Source organism: Alosa alosa, chromosome 5 (genome assembly GCF_017589495.1).
Source record: "Alosa alosa isolate M-15738 ecotype Scorff River chromosome 5, AALO_Geno_1.1, whole genome shotgun sequence".
In the NCBI taxonomy this organism is placed as follows: Eukaryota; Metazoa; Chordata; class Actinopteri; order Clupeiformes; family Clupeidae; genus Alosa; species Alosa alosa.
In genome coordinates, this window is record NC_063193.1 from 8697566 (window position 1) to 8720346 (window position 22781).

Here is a 22781-nt window from a genome sequence, read left to right on the forward strand (position 1 = left end):
ACACACACACACACACACACACAGAGATAGAGAGACATACACACACGCACGCACACACATTCACACAAAGTCTACTTTTCCCCTTTCTTCCTGAGACTAAAACTAATAGCATTGGATGTACTGTAATCATCTTAGCTTGAACTTACTGCACTTGTTAAAACACCTGAATGACCTGGAGACTTTTTTAACGTTGGTTCCTCTTTTTCGTCTCTCTCGCTGTACTTATCTGACGTCTGAGGTCTCTTCTCCCTCTCCACCCTCTCTCTCTCTCTCTCTCTCTCTGCATCCCTCTCTTCTCCCTCTCCACCCTTTCTCTCTCTCTCTCTCCCTCTACATCCCTCTCTTCTCCCTCCCCACCCTCCTCTATCTCTCTGTATCTCTGTCCATCTCTCTCTCCTAACAGTCCTGATATGCTATCCTCCATCCCTGAGAGCATCCTTTCGAGAGTCCTCTAAAGGCTGTGAGCTTGGAAAAGACTTTAGAGCAGCCCTGTGATGTGTAGAGTGGTCCTGGGAAGTGACTTCAGGCTAACGTCCTGCGGACCCTTGTCTGTTTGGGATGCCTCTCAAAGTGGACATCAGAGTGACACAGAGCCGTCGTGACAGCTCTTGCTCTGGCTGTGTCCATCCTTGACACGAACCACACACTCCATACACACCCTGCAGTGCCGGCCTTCATGGCCACTCTTGACACACTTACACACTTAGATCCACCCAAAGGTTTTTAAGGGAGAAACACACAGAAAGAGAGATAGAGAGAGAGAGACAGAGAGAGACAGAGAGAGACAGAGTGATGACTAGACCAAACACTTTCAGAAGTCGATATCCCAGCCAGACACCTCGTCCGGTGGGATGTCTTCATCAGGTGGATACGTGTCGAAATAGCTGTGGTCTGTGGGTCCCATCAGCTGAAGAATAGATAGTGAGATGGGGCGAGAGAGTGAGAGAGAGAGAGAGAGAGAGATAGAGGGTGTGTGTAAGAAAGAAAAAGAGAGATATAGAAGGAGACAGAAGTAGGGGAAGAGACAGCGTTACAGTAGCATGGCCAAGCTGCAAAAATAACAGATGTGTTTTGATGCGGTCAGACTGCTGATCCACAGGCAGCTGGACACTGGCCCGCGCTGTACTAACCTCTCTCTTCAGAGGGGATTTCAGGGTCCGGTTTTTCAGCCCAGACCAGCTGAAGCCACTGAACCACCTGAAACACAAACAGGGGCTCACTCGCGCTGACCTGAGGTCAGTGCACACATTATGTGTGTGTGTGTGTGTGTGTGTGCGTGTGCGTGCGTGCATGCGTGCGTGTGTGCATGTGTGCGTGCCTATGCGTTTGTGTGTGCACGTACGCTTCTGTATGTGCATGTGTGTGTGTGTGTGTGTGTTTCTGAAGTCACTAAACCATCTGAAACAAAAACAGAACCACACTCACTCAGGCAGGCATTGCACGAGTGCATTTGTGTGTGACTTGGGGTCAGTGAAGACATGTGGACATTAAGGCGGGGAGATCAGGCTGCCGGCGTGACGGGCCTGACCCCACATGTGCAGGCTTATTCTGGGATGTATCGTCGGGGTGAGCCTGGGTCATGGCTGCATTTACATTTCCCATAATTCTTCTCCAAATAACACATCAGCATTCCTGCACCAGCGAGCAGCCAGGGGCGCGGAACCCCAGCCACAAGCATTTTAGAAGAATCAGAGCAACACCGCAACCGAGATATACAGCTGCAGCTATAGCCGGATGCTCCACTGTGTGTGTGTGTGTGTGTGTGTGTGTGTGTGTGTGTGTGTGTGTGTGTGTGTGTGTGTGTGTGTGTGTGTGTGAGAGAGAAAATGTGAGAGAGAGAAAGAATAATTTGACAACATTGATATAAATGGGTGTGTGTGTGATTGCGATTGAAAAGTGTGTGTGTGTGTGTGTGTGTGTGTGTGTGTGTGTGTGTGTGTGTGTGTGTGTGTGTGTGTGTGTGTGTGTAAGGTGCATGGCCAGGGCAAGTTGGTGAAAAGGTGAACATTGGTCATTGGTGAACACACACACACACACACACACACACACACTAGGCCCCAAGGCCTCCAGGGCAGGAGATCTTGCACAGATGAAAGGGATGAGATGATGGAGAGAGAGGAGAGGAAGGAAGAGGAGAAGAGAAAGGGAAGAGGAGAGGAGAGAGGAGTGGGACACGTGCGGGTCAAGATCATTATCTGCCCATCTGTTCACTTTTAGCCCATTATTCAATTACTACCCCTCTGAGTGCCACCCCACTAATGCACTACAGCCCCGGTCACGAGAGCAGAGGAGAGGAGAGGAGAGGCCAACCTGGGGAGAGACAGGCCTGTTGGGGGGGAAAGAAATACATTGAGAGAGAGATGGAAAGAGGAAGAGGGGGAAAGCTATTTATTTAAGAGAGAAAGAGAGAGGAAGGGAGGGATGCAGAGAGAGAACAAACTGTGGGTACAGACTAGAGAAGAGAAATACAGACACATTGCCTGTGTGAGCGGGAAGCGTGGGCGACAGCAGGAACAGTGCTGTCTGTCTCTCTCTGTCTGATGTCACGCCTGTCTCACCTGTGCTTCTTGATGTCTGTGATCCCATTCTTCAGGTTGCCCAGACGCTCAGATGGGTTCTGCCTGCCGTCGGGGTAGAAGGCCACAGAGAGACACAGTCACAAAGAGCAATACTGAAGCTCCTTCATGACTGATCACTTTTGCAATATTACAAAGCAGTCATTTTGTCCAGTGCGTTAGATCACATTGACATCACATTTCCACTCCAGTGTGCTTGGTGTGTGAATGGCTTTGCATGTGTGTGTGCAGGCCCGGGGTGGGTAATCGGGAGAATCAGGAGAATTCCCGGTGGGCCGCTTCACTTTTGGACCGGTCAAGGAAAAACATTGACATTTGCCACGTTAGTCTATCTTCTCTTAAAGTAGGCCACTCACGTTCCGCAATCTACGCCTGACACCACAGCCTCTGCATGGGTTGTAGCCTACCATGTGACGGAGTTCTCCCCTCCCGAAAAGAGTTGGTTGGGTCCATATAGCCCGTCATTTCCAAAAAGTTTTCTCAGAGAGGCCTACCGATAGCCGGGCTGGCCCTACCGTAGCGATAAGCTTCAGGGAGGATGGATGGTATGAAGAGGCCAGGAGGGACTGGACAGGCCAGGTAAAAAAAGAAAGGAAGGCATTGGAGGAGGATGTTGCCAAATGTGCCAAGCATCCAGATTTTTTCTAAGACAGACACTGGCAACTGGTAAGAGAGATAGCAATTGGACGTTATAGTGTTGTCAACATATTCGCAAGCAACTTATCAAATTAATTAAAATATTACCCTTTTTGTGTCATCCAACATTGCGAATAGATTTTGCGAATATTTTGCAAATATTGATAACAAAACCTTGATCTGTGTGGCTATGCAGTAAAAATTGTAGCCTCATCAGCCAGTCCCTGATGATGATGAGCCCAAAATTAGCAATGAGGAGGCCATGAGGGACAAGTAGAGAGGATAAAAGAGTAAACAATATGACTTAAAATTATTTAATGTAAGAATCAGTAGGCTATATGACAGCAGTAATCTACTAGCCTGACGAGCCAGACCCACATCCCATGGCTGCAAATTTGCTGCCGCTAGGGTGCGTCTAGATTTCTAGGCTAGTAGTCTACATGATCAACCTATATGCCTTGTTTGTTCAGAAGTGAGTGTAGTAAAGGAGTAGCCTACATCACCAAACACCAATATGATGATGGAATACCCCACGCTGAAAAACATGTTAACATTAGTTCAATATGCCTGTGTGTGTGAGAGTGTTTGTATGTGTGTGTGTGTGTGTGTGTGTGTGTGTCTGTGTGTGTGTGTGTGTGTGTGTGTGTGTGTGTGTGTGTGTGTGTGTGTGTGTGTGTGTGTGTGTGTGTGTGTGTTTCTGTCTGTCTGTGTGTGTGTGTGTGTGTGCGTGTGTGTGGTTGCGTACTTGCACAGCTTGCGTATGAGGTCCGCTGGCCTCTTGGTGATTCTCTTGGGGAAGTCCAGCGACTCGATGCCCCTCAGGATGAAGGTGTAGGTGATCATCTGGTCCGAGCCTGTGAACGGAGGACTAAGGACAGCACACATGCACACATGGGTCTGCTTTCCCCTTCTGGATCAGTTTTAGTCTTAACTAAATAAAAAAAAAACACTTTCCGCCTCATCCTCATCTTCATCATCAACAAGAACAACAACAAGATTACAGCATCACCACGTCATTGCATCATTGTCATCCTCCTCCTCCTCAACCTCCTCCCCATAAGTTCATGTGCGTGCTGGTTTCCAGTTGTCTTAATTGCTATGAGAGCCCTTAAGACAACTACATCTGTCCACCCCGCTGAAATGAAGTTTCATTAATGCTAGAAGGCGGTAGTAGACAGACTGCAGGTCCTCTGGAACAGCTGGTTTCAAACCCCGACTGTACCTACCCCCAAACATACACACACACATACGCACACACTTCATCATTTTTGCATCAAATTGCTGCATGTCTCTCAGCCTCTGACCTGAGCCCATTAGTGTAAAATATTTAAATCCAGAGTTAAAGTGTCACCAGATTATGTAAGACAGCTGGTAAATACATTTAGCAAAGAACGATGTGTCAATATATCTTGCATTATTATGGTGTACATGTTTGTCTAGGGTGTAAAATTGTCTCTTGATACACATGGAATGACAATGAACAAAATGTTGTTATGTGAAGTCTGGGAAGAGACAATGATGTCATGAAGGATTTAGGGTACAAGTCTTGAAACGGCTGGTGCTGCATAGCTAGTACTTATCATTTATCATAATAGTTTTGAATTAGATTAATATTCTAGAAATGTTGTGATCTCACTATTGTTTCAGTGAGAGAGAGAGGGAGAGAGGTGAGGCTAGGACCACTGACCTTCCCGTCAGGATCTCAAACACAAGGATGCCCAGGGACCAGAAGTCTACGCTGAAGCTGTGGCCCTTGTTCAAGATGATCTCGGGGGCCACGTACTCGGGCGTGCCACAGAACGTCCATGTCTTCTGGCCACACTTCATCTTCTTAGCAAAGCCAAAGTCAACCTGAGGAAGAGGAGGATGAAGAGGAGGGGGGCAGTGAGGGGGCAAGTGAGACATGAACCGGCAGTTTCCAGTGCTTCAGTGGACCGCACATACATCCCTATATTATAGAGACTATTCAGCCTCAGTTAGAGTAATGTTCAATGAGAATACTCATTACAGTAACTACAGCGCCATCTAGTGTGCAGATGTAGATCTGTTGAATGATCAAGCTTGCCTGCTTTCTGTCTATCTGTTTGTCCTACTGGGTTGAGTGGACACAGCTAGTTTGTCTGATGGCTGCTGGGCCCATAAAAGGGCTGGGGAGTGGACATCCTCCCTCTGTACCTTCCAGCACACGTTGTTTTTTTTTGTTTGTTGCTTTTTTATGCATACAGTAGTCCTGACTCACATTACACTTTTGTTTCTTATCACTACACATATCCTGATAGTATTTCATCTTTTTGTCTATTCTTCTTTACTTAAAATTATATGTTAATTTAAAAGTTGTATGTGTGGTGAGTGTAATAAATTGTTACATTAAAGCACAATCTGTTGTCATATTAAGAATCATATTATGTATCTCCTTATAGAAAACATGCAGTAATTCCATAAGATTATTGCAACACTGATAATGAACCAAAGCTTAAACTAACCAATCAGTAAAGAGCAAATGGCCAAAGCGCCTACCAGCTTAATGTACCCCTCTGCATCCAGCATGAGATTCTCTGGCTTCAGGTCTCTGTAGATGATTCCCTTGTGGTGGAGGTAGTCAAAGGCTTCGGTCACACAAGCCACACAAAACCTGGCCGTGTGCTCATCAAAGCTTCCCCTGGGCACGGATGGGGCAACATCAACATGAAATCAGTATACACTCAGCTCTAAATCCACGCTAGCACCTGCTTACGTAATCCCAGATGCGCGGGAAGTGTAGCGGTTAATAGATGAGCGTCTAAATGAGGAGGCAGAATTATGTATGCATGTTTCACATTAAAACAGCGGCTGTCAGGCCACATTATGTAACATCTAGAAAGGTGGAAGGTAGCAGAGTGGTAGGCAACTGAGCTGCCTGTCTCTCCCTTGAATATAAACTGTGAGCTAAACTGCCAACTGCATACCTATATGTCAGTAGACTATAGGGTTACACTTTACTTGACAGTATCGACATAAGAGTGACATGACACTCTCATGAATGTGTCATAAACACGTCATAAACATTTATGACATAACGCTTCTGTTATTAAGTGTCATTTGTTTTTTGTCATAAGAAGTTAGGTTAGGATTAGGTTTAGGTTTAGGGTTAGGGTTAGGGTTAGGATATGGGTTAGAGGGTAGGATTATGTGTTCATGACAGTGTCATGTCACTCTTATGTCGATACTGTCAAGTAAAGTGTTATCGACTATAGTCTATTCTGTCAGCATCTAAATCAACCTAAAACTGTATTTGGTGCGTGACCATACCGGTCCCTGAGGAGACTCCAGATCTCGCCTCCTAAGCAGGCCTCCAGAAGCATGTACACATACTTGGTGTCCCTGTAGGTGCGGTGAAGCCTGGGGGTTTAGATAGATAGATAGATAGATAGATAGATAGATAGATGGATTTAGTTAATTTAGGAAATTTTTGCAAATGTAGGGTTAAAGAAACACCACAGCAAACAATGCATCTACTATGATGCAAATGTTTCATGAAGCTTGATTTAAATCACTATCCACCTCATTGTATAAATATCATTTATAAATATATAAATAAACAATGCAAAAAACGAAAAATAAATTATGAAAAGATGCAAAACACACACACACACACACACACACACACACACACACACACACACACATTCATATACAGGCAGTAAACACACGCACACACACACACACACACACACACACACACTGAATTGTTTCTGAAGGCCAGACAAATGGCTTTAATATGAAGTCTGGAGAACATGAGCTACCAACTCAATAAGCACACCTCACAGTCAAATAGCCAAAGCCCCAGGAGTGCCATGTGTTGGACTAAACCCAATGATCAAAGACTCATGATTGAGTATTCAATCAGTCCTATGACACTGTCTCGTTATATCAACACTGATGTGAATTCTAAAACTATTAGAGACCCTGGGCCACGTTAAGGTTAGGGGGAAGTGCTTCTGTATGGGACACTCTGCTGCCCACTCTCCATGGTTGAACTATTGACTTTGGGGAGGTAAATGCATATGGAATGTGTGACATGAACAGATGCTTAAGGTTGATATGCATCCCCATAGAGTAAAATTAAGAGAAACGTTTACTGTAATTTCACACCTGTTAACCGAAGTTTATACACATTTAACAAAATTTCTTCAGCTACAGGCCTAATATGTGGGCCAGGATTTACAAGGGAATGCATTTCTTTTCTTTGTTCTCCTTCCTGATTGTCTTTGATTATGTGTGTACCACAGCTGTGAGCCATGTGGCATTTAGTTTCACGTGAAGCAGTGAGCCTTTCAGTAGATTGCAGTCACTATGTGTGACTAAGGCTATCTTTAGTATGAGTATTATTAATGTGATAGTAGCATTATGACATACACAATGCAACAATGTAATTATTCATGACTACTGCAAATGTCATGGAACAGAATGTGCCATATATCATTCAGAGGACCAATATACTTTTTTAATTGACTGCTGTGAATAGGAAACAATGGCTGCTGCTGCACTGGTGATGGGTTTTTTGCTTCTGATTAGCATCTTTCATATCATTACACAATAAGTCAATTAACTGATCATAAAGGAACTTCTTTATAATCGAAAGTCAGAATGTAAATATTGCTACATTTTTCTTAGCACAAGCCAGGAAGCAAAGTAAAGACAAGTAAAGTAATTAAAATGAAATATTATGGCAAGTTTATTTTCTAGATGAATGAATGAATTCATACAGGTCAAGCAGGGAACAGATTAGAGCCCAATAGATGAAGAAAACGGAATTTGACATTAAAATGGACCAAGGGTGATCCCAACAGCACGACCACTGGTCACGTGAAGAGAGTTGGCTCTGATAAATGGAGTTATGAACCCACTTGATGATGAAAGGTGAGTTGACCTCTGTCAGGATTCTCCTCTCTGAGTGGATGTGCTCCTCCTGCTTGTTCTCCACCACGTGGGCCTTCTTGATGCGCTTCAGGGCGAATGTCAATTCCTCGTTCTTCACCTTCACCTGTGAGACACACCTATCTCAATCATCTCTGAGCCAATCACCGACCTAGGTTTCACTTTAAGATCAGTGACTGGCAGATACCAGCTAAAACAAATGTGAGGCATTCATTCCAAGATTCATGAATGCATGGAGGAAATGTTTGGTAAGAATGTGTGTGTATGTGTGTGTATCTGTGATCTGATAAATAAACACTCTTGTTGTATGGGCAAATGTGTTTCTGGGACCCTTTCTATTTTAAATAGTTCGGGATACTATCAGTAACAACTAGGGCATTCATTTTATACATTTACCTCTGTATAACTGTGAGCTGATGAGCAATATGTACTTATATATAGTTAGTATGAAGTTTATGGCTTGTATTAGTATCATGTTGCCATGTCTACTTGCATGAATAATGCACTAAAAAGTGCTGCTCAGAATATCATGTGACATGTTAATGTATGAATAACACTCTAAGTTGACCCACTCTCACCAGTTCCACACGTCCGAAACCACCGACCCCCAGTGTGGTGATGACCTCAAGGTTGCTGAGGCGAGGCGTGGGGCTCTGGTCGGTCTCGCTCAGCTCGATGAGCCCAGGGGAGAGGGGAGGGCTCTGTAGCGAGGGGGTCAACTTCCTGTGGGACAAGGAACACTCATATTTACTCTTATTTACACTCATTTACATTCTCAGGAACACGGGAGTAATGTGGAATCTGACATTTGGCTTCGTCAACATCACCCATACAAATTTCACACAGAAAACTGCGATGAAGGGTTCTTTGTTCAAACACTTTGGAGTTTTTGTCCTAATCAGCCATTTTTGCTGACTGAAATGGGTGCACTATTATATGTGAGTATAACATGCATGTATACCCCTAAAAATGTTCAATTAGAAATGTTTATGTACTTATTTATCCTATATAACATTGTAATAAAGGCTTTATACGGTAAAACCAAAAAAACACACCACTGCATATGATTTTGGTAGAACATGACTGATAGAACATCTGATAGAAATGTGTGGTATAAACTCAGACCTATCTATATGATGAATAGTAAATAACACTCATAAAGGATTTATGTTGGGCATCATACTGTATGCATCCTATGTGGATCCATCAAGTGAATCATAGACCTATACCACACCGTAACAGTAATACGCGCATTAATATTGATACTTGTATGATGGTACACAGCTACTTTGCTATGAGGTTTTAAATAGGCGACACCTCTATTACCTTTAGCGCTAACATAAAAAACAGTTTTACCACAGCTTCAGTGCTAATATCAAGTAGATTTAACACTAACATGCAATAGCTTCAGTGCTGATACCCATTAATGACGGCGATACCTCTGAGTAGCTTCAGTGCTAACATATGCTAAGGTTCAGTGCTAATATCCAGTGAGTTCAGCACTGACATCAAGTAGCTTTAGTGCTAGCCTTCAATAAACCATCAGCGGTAACTTACTTAGCATGCCTCTTCTTGTCATCTCGGTCCAGTATCTCCACATAGCCCTGTAGATATTTCTGAAGCTCACTAAACGTCCCTACTGTCTGATTGAAGGTTCTAGAAAAGAAAACCGATATGTTCAGGGCATTTTTAATAATTTAGGAGATAAACAACTGGCTGTGAGGTAGCACTACTGAAAAAAGAGAAACATAGCCAAACGTTATAGAGCAGAGCGCTGAAGAAACTTTTAACTTGACTTGCTTGTGCTTTCTGCAATGCAATGCTTGACAAAAAAGAAGATAGATGACAAATGATAAACTAGCCAAACAAAATAACACTAACGGTGCATTGAGACACGTAATGAGACAAGCCTTGTGTGGCATATCTGCGGTGAAAGATACTGCATAGTAGCGTAAAGAATAGTGTTAATAGATACTAATAGTGTTGATAGAAAATAATGACATGAATAGCAGTAAAAGAACATACCTGAATAAATCATTGATTGAGTGGAAGTGTAATAAATTAATTGGTTCTGTACATCTGTGTGTTCTGACACAGTCAGGGTGGGGTGGGTACTTACTCTCGGTCAATAACCAGACATTCCAATCCATCCTCGTCTGCAATGATATTGGCTGATCTCACATCATCACTGCCCCAGAGAGGAAGAGGAGACAGACAGACAGACAGACAGACCAGACAGACAAACAGACAGACAGACAGACAGACAGACAGATAGACATAGACACACACACACACACACACATGCCCATCAGTTTCCAGTCACACATGTAAATACCATTTGAACCCCACACACAGAGAAAGTGTGTTTAGACACTGAGGCATGTCACTCTCTCTGACAGGTCAAAGGTTAATCTGCTCATTTTGTTCCTGAGCCATTAGGTCAGGCTGTCTGGCCACACCATGGTCAGGGGTTAAGAGATGGAAATGGAACAGCAGTTTTTGAGAAAGGAGAGAAGAAGGGAGATAGAGAGAGAGAGAGAAAGAGAGAGAGAGAGAGAGAGAATGGAATGGATAGAAAAAGCTAGAAAGGGAGGAATGGAAGGGACTAGTAGAGAAGAGATGAAAGGATGTGTGTACAGAGAAAGGAGGGACCTGGGGCCGGGGGGGGGGGGCAGGTAAAAAAAGGAGGAATGTATGTACATGTATGAGGTGGATGAATAGAGGAAGTAAGGGATGAATACAGAACTGAAAGATGGATTGTGTGGACTGGGGAAAGAGGGGGTGCTGTCACCTGATTACACCTGATACATTCTCCCGAAAGTAAAAAGAACAAGAGGAGTCGGGGACGGGGAGATGAACAGACGTATGGGGTGGAGGTATAGAGAGAGGGAGAAAGAGAGGAGTGCATTGGAGAAAATGTTGGCAGAAAGGAAGGGAGAAAAGTTAGCTTTATGCAAGGGGTGGGGGGTGTTACCTGATCAGTGCTTTCTCCCCGAAGTAGTCTCCCTTGTGCAGCATGTTAATGACCTGGGGCTCGGAGTGGTCCTCCGTGCTCTGGGTCACTTTCACCTAAAGCACACCAATTTACACACATGCATATGAATGGACACACATGTCACTGAAATAGTTTTTATTTCATCAGTGAAGGTTGATTGACAACACATACAGGTACGGTACTGTATTTACACCTATGTGTGTGTGTGTGTGTGTGTGTGTGTGTGTGTGTTTCAAAGACTGATTCTAGGTTTAAATTTGCCTTTTTGTTTCTAATCATACATTGTCAAAAATTAAATAGAGAACTGTATGTTTGCTATTAAGCATTTCACAAATCTGTTATTAAGCATTTTACACAGACTATACACAAACACACACAGCTATGTGCAATAATCTCTTTGTCATTCCCCATTACTGGCAGTGATTTCCTGAAACCCTGCCCTTCCAGGGGTGGAGGGTAGGGTGGAGGTTGGTGATGACAGAGCCCCAGTGGAGAGCTCCACACGGGGAAGGAAAATGCTCAGCGGTGGCCTCTGTGACCCCCTCACACACACACACACACACACACACACACACACACACACACACACACAAACAGAGCTCCTGGTGGCCAATGCTAATGGGTTTATTACACCCCCAGACCCACCGGTCGCCTGGGTGGCACCGTTTCCTGCACTTAAGAACATTCTTATTGAGAGGCAAACACACACACACACACACACACACACACACACACACACACACACACACACAGGCAGACAGACAGACAGACCGTCAGACAGACAGACACGCAGACACACACTCATCTAGACACATACACATTCATCATAACAGCTCCCTACACACACTCTAACACACACACACACACACACACACACACACACACACACACACACAATCCCTGGAGAAGTAGAGTGAGAGGATTGTTCCGGTCCTGATTCACCAGTCCTAATGGTGACTGCTGATCCCCGAGGATCTCTGTCTCACCCCTCTCTGGTTACACACACACACACATCTCACTTTCACTCTCATGCCCCCACTCCCTCTGACTCTAAACACACACATTACCAGCTGTGTTTGTGTACCGTTCAATTTTGCATCACTGGCTGGCATAACATAGTCTCTGCGGTAGAGCTTGTCAACACCATGTCCTTGATTTCTAACAGTGCAAATATCACTTAGATGAGTGTTTTTGATTGGGCATGTTGACGTCTCTGGACATAAACAGAGAACATGGTGAGATGTTAATAGGGTGTGGCTCTTGTTGTTTTACCTTTCCCTTGGAGATGATGTAGAAAGTGTTCCCCTCCTCACCCTCCCGGATGATGTAATCTCCCTTGTCATAGTATTCCTGAGAAAAGACAACAACAAAAAGAAAAACAGAGAGAGAGAAGAAAAACAAAACAAAACAAAACAACAAACAGGATGAGAAAACACAAGGGCTTGAAGGAGAGAGAGAGAGAGACAGAGACCGAGACGAAGAGAGGAAGATGGAGAGATGGGAAGATAATAGTACAGGCTCTTCACAGTAGATATTGATCTTTCACGGTCCGCTGGGTCTAGTTTCCGGTAATCAGACGTCCCTCAGGATGCAACAGGACGTCTGCAGCTCCCCCTTCTAAGTCTCGTCTAAGCTGTCAGCTGGAGACATATTTACCCAGCTCTCACCATCAGCCCCTATCACATAACCCAGGGGCAATTAGGCCTATTTCTGACCAGCTTATCTCAGTCAACAGTGGCAGGCTACACACACTGAGGCAGAGGCAGCCAGAGAGGACAACACTCAATTAGGCCTAAAACCGCATCAGACACCCGGACTGACCGACCGTCAGTGCCGTCAGACCTTCAGTGCAGTGAGCCATCAGTGGGCTTTGGGGAGCCACACACAGATGAATCTGCCAGGCTTGGGCTTCAGAGCCAAAGATATTTCGTGCATTATGACCTTTTAACAAGAAATATCCTAGGTCAGCTAAGCTCTCTGCTCTATAAATGTAAGCTCTCTGTTAAATTGCTTTCAGCAGAAAGTGGACCTGGCAGACTACAAGTGAAGCTGCCTGGAGTGAGCTGCAATATTCTGAAATAGCATCTCTTTACCAACCAGTGTCTCTTTTCAAATACTATGCTGCTCAAGGTGTGTGGTACTTCCTTAACTCTCTCAGTCAGTAGATCCTCCCTAACAAGATCATACAATTTTGAAGATAAAACTTTCTATATAACTAGATAACAAAATATGACCGCCGCCCAGTCCAGCACATTTTTTCCACAAAAATAAATCATGCTGAAAGGCCTATATGATTCTAACTGTCTTACTAAATTGCATTATCCACACTCAATTCTCACTGGTATCTGCTAGACAACAAGTACCAAAACATGATTAGTTCATAGATTTCACATGTAAAATTCATTTTATACAACCCCACCCCCATCTTGCCTGTTCATAATTCTGAGAAATTCTTGAATTGTGTACATGTGTGCGTGTACATGTTTATGTTTATGTGTGTGCGTGTGTGTGTGTGTGTGTGTGTGTGTGTGTGTGTGCGTGCTTGTGTGTTTGCCTGCGTATGCGTGTTTGTGCATGTGCATGCATGCGTACATATGTCTACTGTGTGAGTATGTGTCATCACATTATGATTACTGTGAATGTATGTGTGTGCGTGTGTATCTGTTTATGCACATGTGTGCACATGGAATGGGTTAACATGACCCCTGGAGGCAAACATATGGAAAAAATTGGTCATCCTAGGCCCCTCACGGTTCTCAAGATATTCACAGAAAACTGTGTCTGCCCTACCCTCCTTTCGGGGTCCAGTACAGGGGGCTACAGATCAAAACAAAAAACGATGGTTCCATGCTATCCATGAGGGGTAACATGTCCACCAAGTTTCGTGTACCCGGTCTTTCAGTGTCGGGAATCCTTGTTGGTGTCACGGTCACTAAATGTACACATAAATTATTTTATTGTAAGGCCCCCATGAACGAAAGTTCACAAAACTTGGCATGCATTTGGAGGGTGTCATAATGATCCTACACTTTCAATTTCGTGCAGTTTTGACCATGTCAGCCAGAGATATTGTGATGAAAACACCTAATTTTTTGCTTTTAATTTTTTAACTAGGTGGGCTATACATGAAATAAGTGGTAATGGGATGGGTTGACATGCCCCTTAAGACCAACATACAAAAAGGTGGACCTCCTAGGCCCTACGGTTCTCGAGATATTCACAGAAAACTGTCTCCGGCCACCTACAGGCCAGTTGGTGTATAGTAACATAAATTAATTTATTGTGTGGCCCCCCATGAATGGAATTCCACGAAACTTGGCGTGCATTCAGAGGGTGTCATAATGATCCTACACTTCCAATTTTGTGCAGTTTTGACTATGTTAGGTCACAGATACCTGCGATTACAACACCTCATTTTTACTTTTTTGTGTTTAACTAGGTGGCGCTATACATGAAATGAGTGGTTATGGAATGGGTTGACATGGCCCCTAGAGATCAACATACAAAAAAAAAATGGTCCTCCTAAACCTTACGGTTCTCCTCCTTTCGGGGGGTGCAATCCAGCGGGGGGGCTACAGATCAAAACGAAAAACGATGGTTCCATGCTATCCATGTGGGGTTACATGCCCACCAAGTTTCGTCTACCCCGGTCTTTCAGTGTCCCGGGAATCCTTGACGGAAATTTGGACATGCGAAAAAGAAAAAAGAAAAACTTCGCTGCGCGGCGGTCATAATAAATTCTCTGTATAATAAAGGCAATCCATTTTTAACAATCTAACAATACTAATAGTCACGCTTTGTCGAACATTGACCTCAACTGATGATTAATATAAAGGAATCTTTCTAGGCATCCCTAGTCAATGACCATCAAAGCCACCCCAGGACCCCTCCCAATATCTCATCACAGGGTCTTCAGGGGACTCCAAGGAAAAACATCTCACATTCTCAGCTCTTATCTTCTGGTATTCCAATCATCGCAGGTTAATTCTGCACATTATCCTGTGAATTTGACCCCAACATCTGTGGCCACTATTGGGTTACACACACACACACACACACACACACACTTCACACACTTTCCCCCAGAGATGAGCTCAATCCAAGTAATCACCCACATCATAGTGATTGAAGAGCTGCATTCTCCAGTTCTTATTCTTCCCTGGTGTGTGTGGTGCTGGTGATGGGGAGGGGGTGGTGGCCATCGAGAGCTATGTCCTTGAAGAACTTAACTCCTTTTCCTTTTTTGCATAACAGAGTGCCAGTCGACACAGTGTTACTGAATAAAACACTATGAGAAAGCCTCACTTCAGCAAAAAAGGGGGCTTAATAATTGATGCGGTCTGTGGGAAGAGAAGTACTGAAGGCTCCATCAGTCAGCAGCACTCCCCTGACCCGTCGCTCCCAACCCCAGGCAATCACAGGCCTCGGCCTGGGTAAACAGGACTCTTGGCCTTAGTTAAATAATTATGGTAAGAATATCCTCACCCCCCCCCCCACACACACACACACACACACACATCTCTAATGACAGACAGCACTAATGCAAGTATACACATAGGTAGGCAACTCAGTAAGCATACGAAGATGGTTAGTGATCGTAAGGGGCACACACGCACACAGACACACACACACACACACACACACACACACACACACACACACACACACGCGCAGACACACATGCACACACACACACACACACACACACACACACACACACACACACACACACACACACACTAATCACAGTACTCCACTACATAAACTACATAATCATTTACTCACTGAACACATGCAGACCATGTCCAAATGTCTTTTTGTAACTCAAAGAGTAAAAATTTGAGGAAATATCTGGCATGCTGTTTTTTACTTACCACTTCCAAACAATCCACAAATTTACTGAGCTTGTCCTCGGGCAGGTTTGCCAACAGAGAAACACTGCAACATAGATAAGCAAAACTGAGCCATCAGTCACACAAGATGCATGGAATTCATTGGCACAGATAAAAGCAATACTATAAAACATTTGTTGTTCAAGTATTTTGCAAGTGCATCCCTAATTTTGAAATGACATCCCATGTTTTATGCAGGAAGAAAGTTGGACAAATTACATTTGGGCAGTAATAGGTTAAATGTTTTGCATATGTGGCCTTTTTAAGTCACTGGCAGGAGGAAGCCATCAGTAACAGGATTACGATAATTTCTGTGCTTGTCTTATCAGCTCTGTCTTTCCAAAATTAGTAAATCAGTCTTCCATGTCTCTTCCATGTCTTCAATGTATACTATTTAAAGAACAAACAAAAAGGTCAGTCAAGCTGTTTGGCCTTTTTAGCATAAAATTCAATTGGATCGAACCCCGACTTTCAATGCATGCGGCTAAGCGACTAGCAAATGTGAAACAGCAGAGGTATTTCTATTTGTTTATTTGATTGAGGCTGTTCCTTATGGGCATGCTGTCTGTTTGAAGTTTATGGAGTTCAACCACTGGAAGAGCACTGAGATAGTAATCTGCAGAGTCGAGAGTTCAGTATGGAGAGTTCATGCTGGCATGATCAGCAATCTTTTGACCGATTAGTTTAATTCTCAGAATGTTAAAATATTACACAATATTGCACATTATACTGTGTGTGTGTGTGTGTGTGTGTGTGTGTGTGTGTGTGTGTGTGTGTGTGTGTGCGTTTGTCGTTTATTTGTGTGCATTTCCAAAATGGAGTACAAAATGGATAATTCATTGCAGTGCATACAACTGCAGAGTGTTTCGGTATGCACGATGCTATGTAAGAATATGAATGCAGCCTGACCTTCTGAGGAAGTTGCGGTGCTGTTCATGTCGCGTCTCTGCAGTCATGCGCATGATGTTATGGAAGACCTCACGATCCAGAGCCCACGCTTTCACACTCGTCACCGCTGAAACCACACACACAGGTCAGATGACACACAAAAACAGAACACAAAACCAGGATTACGAGCACCAAATTATTGTCATGTCAAAGTACAGACACACACACACACACATTCACACACACAAGCACAGACACAGACACAAACCACCTGACACAATATCAGGATGGAGAAGCTTCAACAGTACCAAATTGTCAGGTCAGTGAGAACTCAAGCAGAAAAATACACCACCATGTCAGGAAACAGAGAAACAAAAGACCACTTAGGTCAGAAATACACCAAAGCTCACTGAAACACCGGAGAATACAAACATAAACCACATGACCTCAAACCCCACACAACACAACACACAAGCCTAACAGGGAAGGAAGCAAGGAAACACCCAGTCAAAGACCGTACACCAGCCAAGCATCCGACATCAAACAAATAAACAAACAAACAAATGTGAAACAACAAAACACAGCAGGACCAGATGAACACCTTTGGGCTTTAGGACAATTTGCTCAGGGAGTTGGACTGAGTGTAATTTAATGAGGTTGGCACTGGTATGAACTCTATCCCACCTCACTGCATAGGGAGCCCTGACCTCAAGGCTACAAGCAGAGCCAGTATGTTAGTCATCATGGAGGAGTGGGGTTATACTTCCCATCAGCACTGGCACCCTGAACCCTGAGTCACCCGCATTCTAATCTGGAGCCCTGAGAAAAAAACTAGCATAGCTAAATTATGCTATGCTCTGAGCCTTGCAAAGGGAATGTGTGTGTGTGTGTGTGTGTGTGTGTGTGTGTGTGTGTAGTGTGTGTGTGTGTGTGTGTGTGTCTGTGTGTGTCCAGTCATGGCCAAAAGTTTTGGCAGTGACACAAATTTTGTGTACAGCAAACTTTGCAGCTTCATTTTCCGTGCTGGCATTTCAAGTTGCCACAGGCTCTCACACAGCTCTGACTCAGACTTAGAGTGAATCTAGCTTTAAGGAACCAAATGTAAAAAATGTATTTCAATTAATCATAAAATTGCCCTGATATGTCACTAGACATTAAGAAATCATTACATTACATTACATTACATTACATTTGGCTGACGCTTTTTAACCAAAGCGACTAACAACATGGTAAACAGTACCATGTTTTTAGAACAATTCTCACAATTTTAGGACAGTTTAAAAAAAACATTAGAGTACAGTAAGAATAAGTGCGTCGGTGAGTGCTGTTTTTAACAGTTACTTGTCAGTTTAAAACGGCTGGTGAGTGCTAGGATCAGTAAGACTTGTTGTAAGTGTTGCTATGAGAGTAGATGTTCTCTAAAGAGCTGGGTCTTCAGGAGTTTTTGAAAGTGGAAAAGGATGTCCCTGCCCTTGTAGGAACTGGCAGTGTGTTCCACCAACGAGGAACAACAGATGAGAAAAGTTTGGATTGGCTTGAGCGTTACCGGTGGTAGAGCTAGGGCGTCGTTAGATCAGAGGAGCTGAGCCGGTCTGGAGGTAGTGTAAGTCTGTATGAGGGCATTCAAGTAGGTGGGAGCAGAAGCGGAGACTACTTTGTAGGCAAGCGTTAGAGACTTGAATTTGATGCGGGCCGCCATAGGTAGCCAGTGTAGCTGGATGAGCAGCGGGGTAAATCATGTTCATTTAAAATACTTATATCACTGACAACAGTAGTCTGGCCAGGATATTGTAATTTAAAAAGTGAAGTTGCAGCCCTCAACTGATGTTGATGTTGTCATGTTGTGTTTTGGCCTGATGCGCCACCCTCCACCTATCTAGTAATCACAAAGTCAGTAGTGTTTCAGCATCTGGTTGAAGGGGATACACCGCTCTACAGTAATTTGAAAGTGATTGTAGTACCAGTTTTGGCCACAATCTTACATACATCTTACATTCCTTTAAAGATATCGTCAGTGATTCTGGAGGACATCATGTCCGTTAATATTTGAATGAAACTCCAACAAACGAACTCACCAATCCCCTCTCCAAATACCCTAACTGATACAGAATGGATGTGATCAGGAGTATATTTGATCTGTAGTGAACTGTAGTGAACAAAGGTCCTTAAATACAAACCTTTAACTCTCTCTGCTTTTAAGTTATATATTGATTATTTTGAATGAATAATTATGAAAAAAGCACAGGACAACATGGTACAAAACTAACTATAAAGTATTGGGGTTTTAAGGGCTATAGCGACTTTCAAATCCAAACAAGATATTAATTAATGACAAATTATATCTTGTTGAGATGTTATATTATCAAATGGACCTAAACTAGAAAAATGCACAAAATATTATCAAATGGACCTAAACTAGAAAAATGCACGAAACAAATGCAGACGCGCTAAATGAGGGCTGAAATGGCTTGCTTTATGCTTCTCTGAACACATTTGCGTCCATTTAAATGAACTGTAATAGGGAGGCTTCAGTAGATGACGCGGCATGTTGACACAAGGCTCTGATCTCAAGGCTCTGATCTCAGTTGGCTTCATTAGTCTGAACTCATGACACTTCTCTTGTGCGGATTCTGGCTCCATCAGCGCTCAACACTTTGAAAAAGACAGGGGTGGGGTTGGGGATCTGTCGTCCCCGGTTACGGCTCGTTCCGCTCGTCAGTGTCGTGGGTTCACGGCCGGCACACATCACCGTTGCAGCGCTTGCTGAGTCACTGGCAGACAGGCTGCCTAATGAGGTCAGCCGAGGCTTTAACGGCAGGATGACTGCTGGGAAACACACACACACACACACACACACACACACACACACAGACACACACACACACATGCACAAACACACAAACACGCGTGCACACACACACACACCCACACACACACACACACACTAACACGCACACACACACTTACACATAAACAAACACACACACACACACACACACACAAGCAGAACAAAACAAAAGCCCCTCACTTCACTGCGATTCACTTTGACATTGAATCCCACAAGGGACAAATATAGTGAGGAACACGGCACAGAGCTGCGATGAAACGGGACCACACACAAACACACACACACACACACACACACACACACACACACACACACACACACACACACACACACTGACACACACAGACGCATCCACAGCCCTGTGTCCCCATCGATTAGATTACATTAGATTAGTTTCTCCCTGCAGAAACGCTGCTTACGAGCGACTGTTCGGCGAATATAGGGAGTGTCACTTCAAATAAGAAGACATCATCTAGTCTCCATGCAAGGTTTGACAAACATCCTGAGAAACGATAATCCACAACCCAGCAAAAAAACTCTTCCTGGATTCACATACACACACACACACACACACACACACACACACATACACACACACACACGCACACACACACGCACACATACACGCACACACACACACAGTATTTGATGAGTCTGGATCTTCTGACTCACAGAGTAATTAGCCATCAATAAGCAATCAGGGCTCAAACAGACTCCTATTCTCCCCTGATTGTCTGTGCCGTGACGTTGGCTGTGCCCTCTCTCTCTCTCACACACACACACACACACACACACACACACACACACACACACACACACACACACACACACGGATGGTGGGTTTGAGAGAGCTCACCTTTAACTGAAGCGGTGCGGGTGCAGTTGTAGAGAATGGCCAGCTCCCCAAACGTGCTCCAAACTGGGATGGACGTAAGCAGCTGACTCTGCTGGTAGACCTCCAGATTACCATCTGTAAGAAGAAACACAGACACACACACACACACACACACACACACACACACACACACACACACACACACACACACACACACACGGAGTTATAGATATAAACATGAACAAATAAGGATCTGTGTCCACAATGTTAGGAGCTATTACATTACACAAATTTAAACAGTCCCACCCATTCAAATGCCATTCTGTACACACAAAAACTTGAACTAAGTGACCACAAATCACAAGGTCATGGAGAGATTTAAATCATCAACATAATAAAGATTATTTTCGGAATGAGCTGTAGTGACTGACATGCATTGATTAAGCACATTACATAATATTTACGCCACCACCAGTGTTGAGCTGTAGGGGGCGCTATACACTCTCAGTCCCCTACACTTCTACCTCTCCGCCTGGCCTCTCGGTTGCTGCCCCAGTCTACTCACTGGCCTGGAAAAGCAGTGCAGAGAGGAGCACTTGTGAGCGCAGCCTGGACTCAGCGAAGCCCGTACTCAGCGAACCATGATGAAGAAAAACAAATAGCTAGACAGTGCTCTCTTTTTTGCTCATCTCCTTCTTCCTTCCTCGCTCCATCCCTCCCTCCATCCCTCCCTCCCTCCATGTCCTTGCCTTAAACACCTGGCTTCCTCCTGAGTGTCTCATCTAGTGAGCTGATGGAGAGCATTCACTCAGGCTTGCAGTGCCAAATTTAGGATACTGCATTTCCCCGTCTGTCTGTTAGTGCATAGTGAACTCTGAGTGGTGCTCTGTGCAGAGGGCCATATCACTGTCCATTCTGAACAACAGGAATGAGAAACACTGGTGCACATGGTGGGGGTGGGTTGCCTACTGATATAACACTGGTGCATACTCTGTGTGGTTCATAATAGCACATTAGAGAGCTGACTGATATGCAGTGCAGTGCAATCAAATAGATTATTTAGGAGGTGCCAGATCCTTACTCTCTAATGTAATTTCTCTGGTTACGTAAGTGAGTAGGTGAGTAAGTGCTGCTGGGTGGATACACACACAATTTGGGGATTCTGATTCTGAGTGTATAAGTGTGTGTGTGGGGGGGGGGGGGTGGTACATGCACAGGCTATGTGTGAGTGTGTTCTTGTGTATGTCTAAGTGTGCATGTGTGACCCTGCTCACCTGCCAACACAAACAGGTGATTGCCCTGCTCCCCCTGTTTGATGACATAGTCTCCCTGCTGGAAGCTCCTCTCATACATGCACTCCACCATGTCTCTGATCTGGGGGGCCTCCAGCCTCTTCAGGTACAGGTTCCTGTTCAGGGAGTCCGTGATCATCTTCTTTACACTGTGGGGGAAACAGCAACAAAAACACAACAGCAGGAGGACATCAGAACCAAGGTGATACCAGCTAGCACTGAATACAAAGATACCCAGGGTAACATAAGGCATGTTGCAATGTCTTTCCTTCACTTGGATGCTGGAAAACTGCAGCCTCGAAAATCTCTATACTTCGCTAACGTCTCATTAGCCAGCGTTCTCCGCTAACGTCTCATTAGCGCGCGTTTCCCAAGACACAGGAAGAAGGGGGCTTATGAATCACAGCAGGGGCACAGCAGCCGTGCAGGACGGAGCAACACAGCACAGCGCAAACACAACACAGGGGCCGGCGTGGGCTGGCTGCTTTGAGGAGGCGATGCGACAGGCACGGCTCGGCTTGACGCACCGGGGGCGCATCTGCTCGCATTTCCATCTCAACGCAGCATTCTAATAGGTGACCGAGACAGACGTCATCCATACAAACAAGCACTCCTGAGAAGAACATCAGAGAAAGATGCGAGAGGTAATCAGTGGTTTAGTAGTGGTGGTGGTGGTGGTGTACATCACTAAAGGGCTTTCCGAGGATGCTAGTTTCATAGGGGATAAAAGGCTTTTGCATCTGTAGTCTGTCCTGGGTGAATATATTCTGATCTGGGATTTAATTTCTTCTGGGATTTAAAAGATAAGAGCTTGTCTTTCTATGAGCTGCCCGGTGATGCAAAAAGAATTTCAGCCCTGACTGACAATAAAGTTGTAGGCCTATCGTATCATATCGTACCGT

General features: G+C 44.3%; 1 protein-coding gene across 1 annotated transcript; it reads right to left on the reverse strand.

Moving 5' to 3' along the window:
- Positions 1–376: 376 nt before the first annotated feature.
- Positions 377–17118, reverse strand: prkg2 (protein kinase cGMP-dependent 2). The gene is made up of 15 exons (XM_048243634.1): positions 16926–17118; positions 15999–16062; positions 12397–12474; positions 11104–11198; positions 10249–10317; positions 9687–9785; positions 8708–8852; positions 8099–8235; positions 6501–6590; positions 5730–5871; positions 4900–5063; positions 3958–4080; positions 2559–2621; positions 1131–1197; positions 377–907 (listed from the first exon to the last, which is right to left on the reverse strand). The coding sequence occupies exons 1-15, from the start codon at positions 16976–16978 to the stop codon at positions 812–814; spliced, it is 1485 nt and encodes a 494-aa protein (XP_048099591.1). The 5' UTR covers positions 16979–17118; the 3' UTR covers positions 377–811.
- Between the last annotated feature and the right edge of the window lie 5663 nt (positions 17119–22781).

What these genes read in the sequence shown, in the direction of transcription:
- prkg2 (XM_048243634.1), bottom strand. Translation starts at nt 16,978, where the DNA reads ATGCGCATGACTGCAGAGACGCGACATGAACAGCACCGCAACTTCCTC. An exon ending in ACATCATCTCCAAGGGAAAG is followed by an intron (nt 11,199 to 12,396) that starts GTAAAACAACAA and finishes GGTGTGCTTTAG; the next exon opens with GTGAAAGTGACCCAGAGCAC. An exon ending in TGTCTGGTTATTGACCGAGA is followed by an intron (nt 9,786 to 10,248) that starts GTAAGTACCCAC and finishes TTTCTTTTCTAG; the next exon opens with AACCTTCAATCAGACAGTAG.